The sequence below is a fragment of the Arachis hypogaea genome, chromosome 17 (assembly GCF_003086295.3).
Source record: "Arachis hypogaea cultivar Tifrunner chromosome 17, arahy.Tifrunner.gnm2.J5K5, whole genome shotgun sequence".
Classification (NCBI taxonomy): Eukaryota; Viridiplantae; Streptophyta; class Magnoliopsida; order Fabales; family Fabaceae; genus Arachis; species Arachis hypogaea.
This window is the reverse complement of record NC_092052.1, coordinates 64,704,853-64,719,233: the sequence shown is the minus strand read 5'-3', so window position 1 is coordinate 64,719,233 and position 14,381 is coordinate 64,704,853. Positions and strand designations below refer to the sequence as shown.

At 33.5% G+C, this 14,381-nt stretch overlaps 1 protein-coding gene across 8 annotated transcripts; it reads right to left on the bottom strand.

The window, feature by feature from the left end:
* Nucleotides 1-2,035: 2,035 nt before the first annotated feature.
* Nucleotides 2,036-5,858, bottom strand: LOC112765276 (protoporphyrinogen oxidase 1, chloroplastic). Of its 8 annotated transcripts, none has more exons than XR_003183600.3 (6): nucleotides 5,190-5,549; nucleotides 4,948-5,031; nucleotides 3,931-4,034; nucleotides 3,393-3,814; nucleotides 2,494-2,575; nucleotides 2,036-2,262 (listed from the first exon to the last, which is right to left on the bottom strand). XR_003183600.3 is itself a non-coding variant. In XM_025811190.3 (5 exons), the coding sequence occupies exons 3-5, from the start codon at nucleotides 3,940-3,942 to the stop codon at nucleotides 2,253-2,255; spliced, it is 444 nt and encodes a 147-aa protein (XP_025666975.1). In that variant the 5' UTR covers nucleotides 3,943-4,034; nucleotides 4,948-5,031; nucleotides 5,190-5,858; the 3' UTR covers nucleotides 2,036-2,252. The 8 variants fall into 8 exon arrangements, 4 of the variants coding, with proteins under 4 accessions (XP_025666975.1, XP_072078999.1, XP_072079000.1 ...); XR_003183601.3 differs by having other exon boundaries at nucleotides 4,948-5,084; nucleotides 5,190-5,548; XR_003183602.3 differs by having other exon boundaries at nucleotides 4,948-4,993; nucleotides 5,190-5,500.
* Nucleotides 5,859-14,381: the final 8,523 nt, after the last annotated feature.

Here is a 14,381-nt window from a genome sequence, read left to right as displayed (position 1 = left end):
ATTAATGAAAATAAACTCCTAAAACTAGAAACACTGACAACAATATAAGATAAAGATTTGAAAAAGGTTTAAATTTTGAAAAGGTTTGATTTTTAGAATTTTAAATTTAAATTTTGAAATTTGAATTTTGAATTTTGGAATTTAAATATTGAAATTTAAAATTTGATTTTGAAATAAGATAAGATAAGATTTTGAAAAAGATATGATTTTTGAAAAAGATTTGAATTTTGAAATTTAAAACTAAGATAAGATAAGATAAAAAAATTTTAAAATAAAAATCTGAAATTTTTTTTTTGTAATTTTCAAAAAAATCAATTAAAATAAAGAGAAAATATATTTTTGAATTTAATGAGGAAAGAGAAAAACAATAAAATGACACCAAACTTAAAATTTTTAGATCAAAACGAAGAAAACAACCAAGAACAACTTGAAGGTCAAGATGAACACGAAGAACAACTTGAAAATCAAGAAAGAACAAGGAACATTATTTTCGAAAATTTTAATAACTAAATAAAAATCAATAACCTCTTAATTTACGAAAAAGCAAAAATAAAAACAAATAAACAAGCAAAAAAGCAAATATTTATAATAACCAATAATAAGGCACACGTTTGTAATTCCCCGGCAATGGCGCCATTTTGACGATCGGTTTCTAGCTGGTAAAGAATTTTTATAAAAATAATCACGTTGTAAGTATAGTTTCTAAACCAACAGAGAATCCTTTCGTACAAAAGTTTGGTTGTCACAAGTAACAAAACCCAATAAAATTTATAACCGAAGTATTTAAACCTCGGGTCGTCTCTCAAGAAATTGCAGGGAGGTGTATTTATTATTGGTTATGGAAGGGTATATTTTCGGGTTTTTGTATAAGATAAAAAGTAACAATAGTAAATGGCAAGAAAGTAAACTAATAACTAGAAAAGCTCTTGGCAAGGTATGAGAACTGAAAATCCTATCCTAGTTATCCTTATCAATTGTGATGAGAATTGTCCGTTGCTCCCACTTAGTTAACCCTTACTAAATAAAAGAAAGTCAAGTGGACCAATCAATTTGATCCTCAAGTACACTACAAAAAAAAGGCCTATGGTCACGGCAAAAAACCGTGACCATAGCCAGTAAAAAGGGTGACCATAGATCTATGGTCATGGTTTTGGACCTATGGTCACGGTTTTTTACCGTGTTCTATTCTCTTGTGGCCATAGGTCTATGGTCACGGTTTTTTTATATATGGTCACGGTTTCTATGATCACGGTTTTAATTTTCAAATTCTAACACTTTAGGCCACGTTTTTTCACCGTGACCATAGGTTAATCTATGGTCACGCGTAAAAACCGTGACCATAGCCTTATCTATAGTCACGGTTTTCACCGTGACCATAGCCTCTATGGTCACCCCTCCTTAAAACCGTGACCATAGCCTTATCTATGGTCACGGCTATGGCCACGGTTTTTGCCGTGACGATAGACTCTATGGTCACCCCTCCTTAAAACCGTGACCACAGCCTTATCTATGGTCACCCCACCTTAAAACCGTGATCATAGCCTTATCTATGGTCACGATTTCTGCCGTGACCATAGCCTCTATGGTCACCCCACTTAAAACCGTGACCATAGGTCTATCTATGGCCACGATTTTTGCCGTGACCATAGCCTCTATGGTCACCCCACCTTAAAACCATGACCATAGTCTTATCTATGGTCACGGTTTTTACCGTGGCCATAGCCTCTATGGTCACCCCACCTTAAAACCGTGACCATAGCCTTATCTATGGTCACAGTTTTTACCGTGGCCATAGCCTCTATGGTCACGGTTTTTGCCGTGGCCATAGCCTCTATGGTCACCCCACCTTAAAACCGTGACCATAGCCTTATCTATGGTCACGGTTTTTGCCATGGCCATAGCCTCTATGGTCACCCCTCTTTAAAACCGTGACCATAGCCTATTTTGTTCTATTAGATTTATTTTTTTTTTAAAGCATATCACATCCCAAATTTATGATAATCACAAAATAAATCTAAAAATGAGAAATTCAAGAGATCTAAATCATAAAAATTATATTTTAAGCTAGATATGTTTTTAGTCCGAACAACACAAATAAAAATAGAGTGTAATTTATCCATTACATTTAATACCAAGTAAAATCTGTTTATAAAAAGTACAGAACACATTAAAATATTACATTTAGATAACTAAAATATTTATATATGAGACCCATCCCATCTCATATTGCTACGGAAAATATTTTCTTCATATTATGTCCTCCTGGTAGCAAAAGAAATAAACATGTTAGACCAGAGAACATTGTACATCTGAAAGCGACAGTAAAGAACATAATAACAAATAAGCAAATGCACAAAAAATTGTACACTATTAGTTTCTGTTTACATTTCCTCCTTTTTTGCTATTTCCAAAATTTTGCTAAAATAAAAGAGAACGAATTCACAAAAGAAACAAGCTTCAGATTCTGTTTCCAGAAAAAATAAATTACCCTACCTTAAAACATTCATGTGCCAAAAAAGTAGGATCATGCTACTTGGCATAATTTCATTCCATGTTATTAAAAATGGCCAGCACACTAAAAATAAGTGATAAAATAAAAGAGAATATGTAAATATTTGATGCTCAAGATGCAAATATGCAGACTTAGATGGCATAAAAGGACATTAATAAATCAACTACACCTCACAAGATCCTATAATAATGAACTTCACTCAGTGCTAGTACTAAGTATATACCGCATCAAGTAAATAAAAAGCTAAGCTTTCTTCCTATCAACAACTAATTTATCCAACGAACACAATATATAGGCAGCGTGTGTGTACAGTGAATTGAGTGTAAATTGTCTTTTATTAATAACAAGATGAAAAGGTAGATCTGTAAATTGTATAAAGTTCATAGATGATTAGAGACAAAGTTACAGAGGAGAGACAACTACCACAACAAAAGAATTCATAATCTCTTAACTTCTTACCAATACCAAGCATCAATGACACATGCTAAAACAATAGAGCAATCAAAAGATCTTTACCCCACATCTACATACTGAAAAAACAAGCACCGACTAAGATATGAGCTAACAAATTCTACTTCTACCAACAAATTATGCTCATTGATCATTTTTAACAACAAACTCAACTATAATTTTTCAATCCAAAGCAGCAAACAATATTGAAAAAGAAAGAATTTGCAGACTGAAATTAACTTAGTTGTCTATATGTGCAGTATTTAACATAAGAAACTAAACATGGCATACTTGAACATACAAAATCATTCAACAAACTTTAGGGATTGTGTCAATTAAATAAATAAACTTTGCGTATTAAATTTGGATTGCAATAGAATATTAATTTTCAGTCACTTCACTTAATCAAAATTTCATGCACGAAACCTACTTGAAGACGCAGCGACTGCGAGCTCGAGAAATGACAGGTATGAACGGCGGTGCGGGCAGCGCCTCCTTCTCCTCGCGAAACACTCCTTCTCCTCTCTGGCCATCGCGTTCCTCTCTTCGTCGACAAAGTGTGGATCCGTTGCTGGCTACATCATTTACTTTGGCAGCTAACTCGTAGGCTCCTTCAACACATGCTCCCAAGGCCACACCAGACACGTAGTTTTCCCCAAGGAACATCCCCGCAAAGCCGGTGTCTTTGAGAGCGGCTTTAGCAACATTTAGTAGCTCAACATGGCCAATTAAGAACTGTGGAACAGCTTTAGGCCACAGTTTCACACCTAATACAGTTGGATTATTGGCATTTGGGTTTATAAGGATTTTTCGCAAATCTCGATCAGCTACTTGAATGAGTTCACTATCCATCTGTCATTGAACGAGAGGTTTTAGGTATCAAAAGGAACTAGGGAAAAGAAATAAATCTTGTAATCAGACAGAAATGGTCATATGGAACTTGTTTGAATATAAAAAAATTATCAAACCTTTGATAACATTCCAGGATTGGTAGCTCCTCCAATGAAATTCAATAGTAGAAGCTGTCCAGGTGGAGCCCGGTTAAGGAAAATTGATGAGCTATATCTTGTTCCTGTCATGTGTCAAACCCAATCATGTGTTAATTTTCACAAACAGAGCAATACATTATCCAATACCCAACAACTTGTATTCTGATTAGAAAGCAGAAGGAAAACCAAAGAGCGCATATTTGACAAAAAGATATAACTATGATCAAAAGTCAAAATTGAAGAACCCATGTGCATGCTAACCGGCCCCTTATTTTATTGAAAATGATAGCTTTTATTGAAAAAAAAGGATAATTACAGTAATTATGATGAAAAATAGGGTTATGACATATAACACTAACACTTAACATATAATATGCTGTGGCCCAAAAATTTTGTTGTTGTCTTACAACTAAGCCTCCATCCCTAAATTAAAGGCATTAATGTGTGTATATATATAGATATATATATTTATTTATAACACATGATGGCAAGCACTAACCAATGATATAATGGTGAGTGTTTGTCTAACCATCCATATATGTATAGGCCATCCATGTTAACTATCTGATCCCTTAAATTAAGCTATTGATTATTTACACTTGAACCTTTTTCAATTATTCGGTGGAATTAGAGTGAAGGAAAACATGTCAGCTTTTCAATCTTTTCCATTCTTTGAGGAAGATAGACACATACCCATATTGGTAAATATAAAGGAATTAGGAACTCTTGCAAATTAAAGATATTGCTTATCTATACTCCTTTTTGGTATTTTGTTGGAAATTCCTAAGACATCCAATACTAGAAGAGTAGAAGGATTTATATAATATATTGCTGCAAATTAAAGAACAAATTGCATATTACACTTTATGCGCATCGTTTTCCTTGCGCTAAATTTCATACTCGTTTTGGAAGGAAATGCTTTTTTGATCACATAATATAAAGATCGTCAAATAATTAGCTATACTCCTCAACTTTTGCTTTATAATAAATATTTACCTAAAGTCTCCACTCCTTGGAATCATGGATGCAATTGACCAAATCCCTTCAGTTCACCATCTATCAGTTAAGCAATGGATATACCTACAGGTCCAGTAGAAAGAAAAAATCGTTCCTCTAACAGGTCCTGGCTTATGCTATTTCAATTGTAAAGACTTTCAAGTTTTAGCCATATAGCGATTGTAGATGAACTACATAAGATGATAAGAAAAGCTTGTAAAAATGTAATAATGAATTCTGACCATTATATGTTAGCCACCAAGTTCGACGGCGACGGCACACCCCGCAGCAGCCCCAACACCGACGACGACGAGGTGTAGCGGGCAAGTAGCGCCCCCTTCTCCATCGCGTGCTTCCTTCTCCCCCTGTCCTCTCTCTTCCTGATCTCTCTTCCTCTCCTCTGGCGCGCGACAGCAACGGAGCTCCTCACAGCTCCATGGACGACGACGGCGGCCGGACAGCTTATCCCTCCTCCGTTCTTCTCTTCTCTCTCGGCGTGGGTGAGTGCTTCGCGGGTGAGGGAGAGGGGTGGCGGCTGAAGGGTAGCAAAGAGAGTTATGATTAGGGTTTGTAGGTTTTAATTTGGAAATAAGGATTTGAGTAATTTTAATAAACATTGGAAAATAGAGTAGTTATTAAAAATTAAACTCTATTTCAATAAATTATTTTAAAATATTATTTTATTTAATTGATTTTTTAAATAAATATTTTAATTTAAAAGTTGAGATAATTAAATAATTTTTTTATTTATAAATTAATTAAAATTTTTAATTATTTAATTTAAATTATATATAATTTTTTATTTCTAATTATTAAAATTTTAAATTTTAATTAAGCAAAAATCTAAATTATTAATTTCAAATAAATAAAAATATCTAATTGTAATTGAAAATTATATAAATTCAAACTAACTTAAATTTCAAAATATCATAATTTTGATTTATTTAAATTTTAGTAAAGACAACTTTCTGGGCAATGAGGATGTAAAACATCGTGACCATAGACTTTTTTTTATCACTATAAAAAATCGTGACCATAGACCCTTTTAGGCTACTTCCCAAAACCGTGACCATAGAACCTTTTAGGCCACCGCCAAAACCGTGACCATAGACCCCTTTAATTCACCTCCCAAAATCGTGACCATAAACCCTTTTAGGTCACCCTTTTTTGAAAAACCGTGACCATAACCCCTTTTTTGTCACTGTAAAAAGTCGTGACCATAGACCCCTTTAGGTCACTGCTAAAACCGTGACCATAGATCCTTTTAGGCCATCCCCTAAAACCGTGACCATAGACCCCTTTAGGCCACCCCTAAAACCGTGACCATAGACCCTTTAGGCCACCCCCAAAATCGTGACCATAGACCCCTTTAGGTCACCCCCCAAAACCGTGACCATAGACCCTTTTAGGTCACCCTTTTTTGAAAAACCGTGACCATAGCCCCTTTTTGGTCACTGTAAAAAACCGTGACCATAGACCTCTTTAGGTCACCCCTAAAACTGTGACCATAGAACCTTTTAGGCCACTCCCCAAAACCGTGACCATAGACCCCTTTAGGCCACCCCTCAAAACCGTGATGATGGACCCTTTTAGGCCACCCCCAAAACCGTTACCATAGACCCTTTAGGTCACCCCCCAAAACCGTGACTGTAGACCCTTTTAGGTCACTCTTTTTTGAAAAACCGTGACCATAGCCCCTTTTTTGTCACTGTAAAAAACCGTGACCATAGACCCCTTTAGGTCACCCCCAAAACTGTGACCATAGACCCTTTTAGGCCACCCCCCAAAACCGTGACCATAGACCCTTTTTGGTCACTGTAAAAAACCGTGACCATAGACCCCTTTAGGTCACCCCTCAAAACCGTGACCATAGACCCTTTTAAGCAATCCTTTTTTTAAAAAACCGTGACCATAGGTACTCTATGGTCACCCTTTCCAAAAAAACCGGGACTATAGCTTTTTTTTTGTCACCCTAAAAAACCATGACCATAGAGGGTCTATGGTCATGGTTTTTTATCGTGACCAAAAAAACCGTGGCCATAGACCCAAAATGTTGTAGTGAGTCCTAGTCAACTCCTGTGAAAAGACTAGCTTTAGAGGGATCCAAATCAACTAGCAAGCTTCGAATATTAATCAACAACTGAGTTTGATAACTCAAGTGTCACCGATTACTCAACCAAAGCCAAGAGGAAAAAATCTAAATTATTTATATCATAAATAAAAGAAAGCAATCATGAATCTGAATTACCTCAATGTGTATTAATTAAGAAAATCAATCCTAACATGGAGTTCATAAACCAAATTGGGAAAATAAATAAATTAAGTTATAAAGTAAATAAAAGTAGAAGAGAAATTAAATTAAATGAACATTGAACTTGGAATGAAGAGAAGTAGCCTAATCATAATAGAAATCCTAAATCCTAATCCTAATCCTAAATCCTAAGAGAGAGGAGAGAGCCTCTCTCTAAAAGCTACATCCAAAACCTAAAATTATGAATAATGAATGTTGTATGTGTTGTGTCTCCAATGAATTGATTGATTTCCCCACTTTATAGCCTCTAATCTGTGTTTTCTGAGCCGAGAAGTGGATCAGAAACAGCCCAGAAATCGCTAGAGACGAAATCTGCCACGCTGGTTTTTCTGCAGAACGACGCGTCCGCGTGATGCACATGTGCGCGTCATTTTGCTGTTTGGCTACTGTAGCAAATTATATATCATTTCGAAGTCCCGGACGTTAGCTTTCCAATGCAACTGAAACTGCCACATTTCGACCTCTGTAGCTAAAGTTATGATCGATTTAGTACCAGGAGGTCAGGCTGGACAGCTTTAACAGTTCCTTCAGTTTCTTGTATTCCTTCCACTTTTGCATGCTTCCTTTCCATCCTCTAAGCCATTCCTACCCTATAAACTCTGAAATCACTTAACACACATATCAAGTCATCGAATGGTAATAAGAGAGGATTATTAATTAGTAATTTTAAGACCAAAGAAGCATGTTTTCAATCATAGCACAAAATCACGAAGGAGAATGTAAAACCATGCAAATTGTATGAGTAAGTGAGCAAAGAATTGATAAAAACCAATCAATTGAGCACAAGATAAACCATAAAATAGTGGTTTATCAGCGTCGCACCCCGTTTTTAATTTCCCTCCCTTTTATTCTATCTTCTCTCATTCTTTCTTCCTCCTTTCTTACTTTCTTCTTCTTCATCTCTTTAACTTCTTATCCTTCTTCACCTTCATTCTATTTTACTTAATTTATTTGCATAATTTCATTCATTACATTTTAATTTTGTGCATATTTGTATTTTCTTTTCTAAGTCTATTATTTTTTCATTGGTGTTAATTGTTCTTATTCAACTGTTGTATCTTCTCTGGTATTATTTTGGTGCTTCGTGACTTATTCTTAACTGTTGGGTAATATTATTTAAGTCAATGCTAATATTTTATGATAATTGTACTCCTTTTGCATTGACATAAATTTATATTGTCTTTCATTACCCATTATCTCTCCTTATTGTTGCAGTTTTTACACTATTTGATATGCCATTTACTTCTACTGTTTTCTCACTTGCATGTTGTAGCTACCATGTAGTTGAGACCCTCATGACTTGGCATTAACCCACCAAGACTTTATTTATTTTCTTATCTTTATTTCTGGGTTACTTTTTCTTCTTTTTCCTCTTCTTTCAGACTGGCCACCAAGAAAGGGGAAGAGAAACTTCTGTATGGGGCAACAGACAAGTCCATCTGCACAATCTCTAGAGAAAAGCATCAGTTGTAACAGCCCGTCCACCTGCACATCTCAACATGCACCGAGGACGGTGCAATCTTTAAGTGTGGGGAGGTCGATACCGATCTCCATGGGTTAGTTATTCCCTTCTCAACACTAATATTTTATTGTCTTTGTTTGTTCATTGTTGCATTTGCATGTTTGATTGCATATTTGTTTGATTTTGTGCATATTTTACCACTTGGTTAAAGTAATATTCTCTTTTTCAAGAAACTTTTTAGAGTATTTCACTAATTTAAATTAAAACTTTTTATTAAACTTGTTTGAAGAAATATTATACTAGAACATGGTTTAGAACTCGAATACACAAAACCTGTGAGATTTTTGAGCTTATTTGATTGGTTGCATTTTATCAACCAATATTTTATTTTTGGTGTGTGTTTTTCTCTCTAAAATTGTGATCTTTGTCTTGCTTAATTCTATATTTCCATGGTTTGATGTATGCATGCACTTATATGATTGAGGCCTTATTTCACTGAGCTTACATACCCATATAGCCTTACCCTTTTCATTATCCTTTGCAAACCAATTTGAGCCTATTTTACCCCTTTTATTCTTTACTTTAGCACATCACTAACTCTAAGCGGAAAACAACAATGTCCTTAAATTTGAATCCTTGGTTAGCTTAGACTAGTGAGAGTGTTCATGAATTAAGTGTGGGGAAAGTGGGTTTGGAAACGTTTGATTTTGGAAATTAAGTATGTTAAACTTCTTTAAGAAAATGTGAAAGAAATGTTTAGGACATGTTCATGCATTCAATAATTTAATCATATGCATTGAGAAAAACAAAAGAATATATATATATATATATATATATATATATATATAATAAAAATAAAAGAAGAAAAAGAGAAAAAGAAAAGAAAAAGAGAAAAAGAAAAGAAAAAGAGCAAATAAGTAAAAGGAGACAAAATGCCCCAAAGTAAGTGGTGAAAGCAATGCATATGTACTGTACTCAAAATTAGAATGCATGAATATGTGGAAACATGGTTAATGGATAGTTAGATGTGGTATTATGATTACATGGATTGTCTAAAGTTAGGTGGAAAGTTTAAGTTAATTAAGGATTTAGATCTTAGTCCACTTGATCAAATACAATCCTACCTTGACCCTAACCCCATTACAACCCTTAAAAGACCTCTTGATATGTGTATCTATGCATTAATTCTTATTGGTAGAAGAAGAGCAAGCCTTAGAAATCAAGATTAGTAGAGAATTGAGAGAATCGAACCTTAAACACCTGAGCGATTAGAGTGTATATACTTCCAGTGAGGGTTCGATGCTCGATTCCTTGTTCCCGGCTTTCATGAGCTATTTTCTTCTTGCAAGTCTATTTGTACTTTATTTTTATGATTTGAATTAGTGAAATCTAGTTCATATTTGTTCTTGAAAGATTCATTTACTTTTCACCAAGTAGGTGAAAGCATTTTGCATTTAGCTACATTCATACAGATAGGTTGCATTTCATACATTCTACCATTCCTCTTCACTTTTATAGCTTCTCTTGAGCTTAGCATGAGGACATGCTAATGTTTAAGTGTGGGGAGATTGATAAACCATTATTTTATAGTTTATCTTGTGCTCAATTGAGTGGTTTTTATCAATTCTTTCATACACTTGTTCATACTAATTGCATGGTTTTATATTTTCCTTCCTAATCTTGTGCTATGATTGAAAACATGTTTCCTAGGGCCTTTAAATTGCTAATTTTAATCCTCTCTTATTACCATTCGATGCCTTGATATGTGTGTTAAGTGATTTCAGAATTTATAGGGTAGGAATGGCTTAGAGGATGGAAAGGAAGCATGCAAAAGTGGAAGGAATACAAGAAACTGAACGAACTGCTAAAGCTGTCCAGCCTGACCTCTGGTACTAAATCGACCATAACTTGAGCTACAGAGGTCCAAATGATGCGGTTTTAGTTGCGTTGGAAAGCTAACGTCCGGGGCTTCGCAACAATAGATAATTTGTTATAGCTGCTCCGAATCCAGGTGACGCACACGCGTGGATCACGCGGACACGTGACCTGGCAAAAACCCAATCCACGCTAACGCGTGGACGACGCTTCCGCGTGACTTTGCAGCGACCTGTACGTACCAGAAATTGCTGAGGGAAATTTCTGGGCTGTTTTTGACCCAGTTTTTGGCCTAGAAAACACAGATTAGAGGCTATAAAGTGGGGGATGCATCCATTCAAAAATACAACAGATACAACTTTCAAAATACATAATTTTAGGTTTAGATGTAACTTTTAGAGAGAGGCTCTCTCCTCTCTCTTAGGATTTAGGATTAGGATTAGGATTTAGGATTTCTATTATGATTAGGCTACTTCTCTTCAATCACGGGTTCAATGTTCCTTTAATTTATTTTCTACTTTTATTTATTCTATTACTTTAATTATTATTTATCTTTTCAATTTGGTTTATGAACTCCATGTTATGATTGATTTTCTTAATTAATACATATTGAGGTATTTCAGATTTATGATTGCTTTCTTTAATTTATGTTATTGATGCTTCTAATTAATCCAAATTATTTTCATTCGAGTAGATTTTCTTACCTTTTGTCTTTGGTTACGTAATTGGTAACACTTGAGTTATCAGTCTCAGCAGTTAATTGGAAATTGGGTTTGCTGATTGATTTGGATCCCTCTAAAGCTAGTCTTTCCATAGGAGTTGACTAGGACATGAGGAATCAAGTTAATTATTCTACTTGACTTTCCTTTATTTAGTAAAGGTTAACTAAGTGGGAGCAAAATCTAATTCTCATCATACCTGATAAGGATAACTAGGATAGGATTTCCAGTTCTCATACCTTGCCAAGAGATTTTCTAATTATTAATTTATTTTTCTTGTCATTTAAATTACTTGTTCCTTATTTTAAAAACCCAAAACAAAATATACTTTTTCCATAACCAATAATAAATCATACTTCCCTGCAGTTCCTTGAGAGACGACCCGAGGTTTAAATACTTCGGTTACAAATTTTATTGGGTTTTGTTACTTGTGACAACCAAATTTTTATACGAAAGGATTCTCTGTTGGTTTAGAACTATACTTACAACGCGATTATATTTGTGAATTTCTTTACCGGCAAGAAATTAGTTCGTCAAATATTTTATGCTCTCCCCTATCCATCTCTTTCTATTATGCCGGTGCTCTACGTAAAAGCTTTCTGTGCATTCAATTATGGTATTTAAATGATTAATGTGCACAAGAATTCTTTTAATTTTCGAATTTATAAATACAAAAGCTTATAAATCTAGTTTGTATTTTACCTATTTTAATCATATAACAATTACATGTTGGCGGGAAGATTTCAATAATTTTATTATATACATAAATTATCCCAGTGATCTTACACCTAAATGAATTTGACACAAAAATATAGAAGGCAATAGTAAGAGAGTTAGAATTAACTAATCAATGGCACTAAAATTGACTTCTTACGCATTTTGGGTTTAAGGTAAATTTTAAATTTCAATAGGTTAGTTCTCTGGGATGGGTTATTATTACTTTGGCTAAGTCAAAAACTTTAATTCGTGTATGAATCAAAATTCATTGAATTGTTTCCCCATTTGAATGGTATCATAATTCTACATCTTTTTTTGAAGGATTGAAAGTACACTTAGTTGGGTATACAACATAAAGAGCTCAATCAATCTACATCCTCTGCTCATCCATTTTTTCGAACATGGAAAGTCATCACCCTCAAGAAATTACACATAGTATTTACTTTACCTTTTGTTTTATCATTGACATAATGGTTAGTCCATGATTCAAAAACCAAAAAAAGATAAATTATTATGTACTTGTATATACACTGATTACAAGAAGCTGAAGGTTGTAAATAGTGTATATGCCTATTGATTAAAAAGAAAATTTTTTTATGTAACTTGATAGACAATAATAACAAACAAAAGAAAATAAAGTAAAAGAAGTATGAAACAATTAAAAGTACAAGGTCAAAATCTTAATTAGTTAGCTATAGTATCTTAAGTTAACAATAATCAAGTTTTAATTTGTTAGCCATATAATAGAAGAGTAACTTAACACAAATGAGTTATAATTGTTATATATATATATATATATATATATATATATATATATATATATATATATATATATATATATATATATATATATATAAGGCGTCATTCAGCAATTCAGTTAAGAGTTAATCTAAAAATTAAAAAAACCACTTCAAAATTGAACTCAAAATCAGCCCTTTACCAATTCAGATAATTCAGCAATTTAAAACCAAATTAGCAATTTTGCAACAGCTTGAAGAACAAATAAAACCAAAGCACTCCTTTGAAAAATCAGAACAAAAAGCAGCAACCATTTGTATTCTAAACATACCTCTTAATTAATGTAGGAAACATATTGTGTACGCAACCAACAATCTATATCTCTGCTTAGTACCTCAAATCCCATAGGACTTCTTCTTTGGTAAATTTTAATCTTGGCCTATCTGAATCTAATATCTTTACCCACCACATAAACTTAGAAGCCCTTTTGTTTGCATGTATCTAATGTTATTTTAACATTGTAAATTAATGATGTCCAAAGCTATTATAGGCCAAAGGTAAAAACAAAATAATTTTAAACAAGGTTACCTGAAGTCTTGAACGTTGAACATTGAATGCCAGATCTGTAGCTCGTCTTTGGAGCTGAAGAGGTATCAAATTGCTATCTGCTGCTACCCATTAGAACCTCGAAGCAGGGGGGCGAAGGCCTTGAATCCAGCAATGGCGACACAGGTCCCAGCAGAGACATCCAGCTGCACTGGAAAATGACAAATAGTCGGCATTTTCCGGCGGCCGGCCATGCGCGGTGAAAATCAGCGACGCAGAGCTAAAGAGCATTGAGATAAGGAAGATACGTGAATATTGAGACACAACGGAGATGAGCCACAGCGAGACACGGTGTGTTGGTGGCTCTAACGGTAGTTACGGTCCTTGTGCGGTGTTGGTAGGCGGAGATGCTTTAAGACCATAGGGTTTGAAGAGAGGATGGGTGGGCTGGGAGTGACGGCGCATAGATAGGGTTAATTAAGGTGTAAAAAATTTCTTTTAAAATACTGAATAATTATAAACAAATTTATGATTTATTATAACAAAATATGATTTATGTTTGGTAATTATATACTAAAATTAATTTTGATAAAATGCATATTGTTTGGATAATATTAACTAAAATAACTTTTTCATAGATAATTAGTTAATAACTAAAAAATTATAATATTAAATTATAATATTATTTTTTTAAATATATTTAATCTTTTAGTTAATTTTTTTTGTAATTTTTTTATATTGTATTTTTTATAGTACTCTATTTTAGTACTTGTCAATAATTTTTCAATTTTATAATAAAATTATTATTTATTTAGTCAATTAAAAATAACATATCAAAATTGATAACTTTTGAAGTATTCTGTTTATAGTAAATATTAATAATTATTTATTAAATTATAAAAAATAAACTTAATTTAGTACTCTTTTTTAGTACTCTCAATAATCTTATTTTCATGGGTGTTTTGGGTTCTAATTTTTTACTAGTTATATTTTTATCATTATTTATAATTAATTTTTATTTAATTTATCATTTCTAATAGAAACAATAACACACATTATAAAAAAA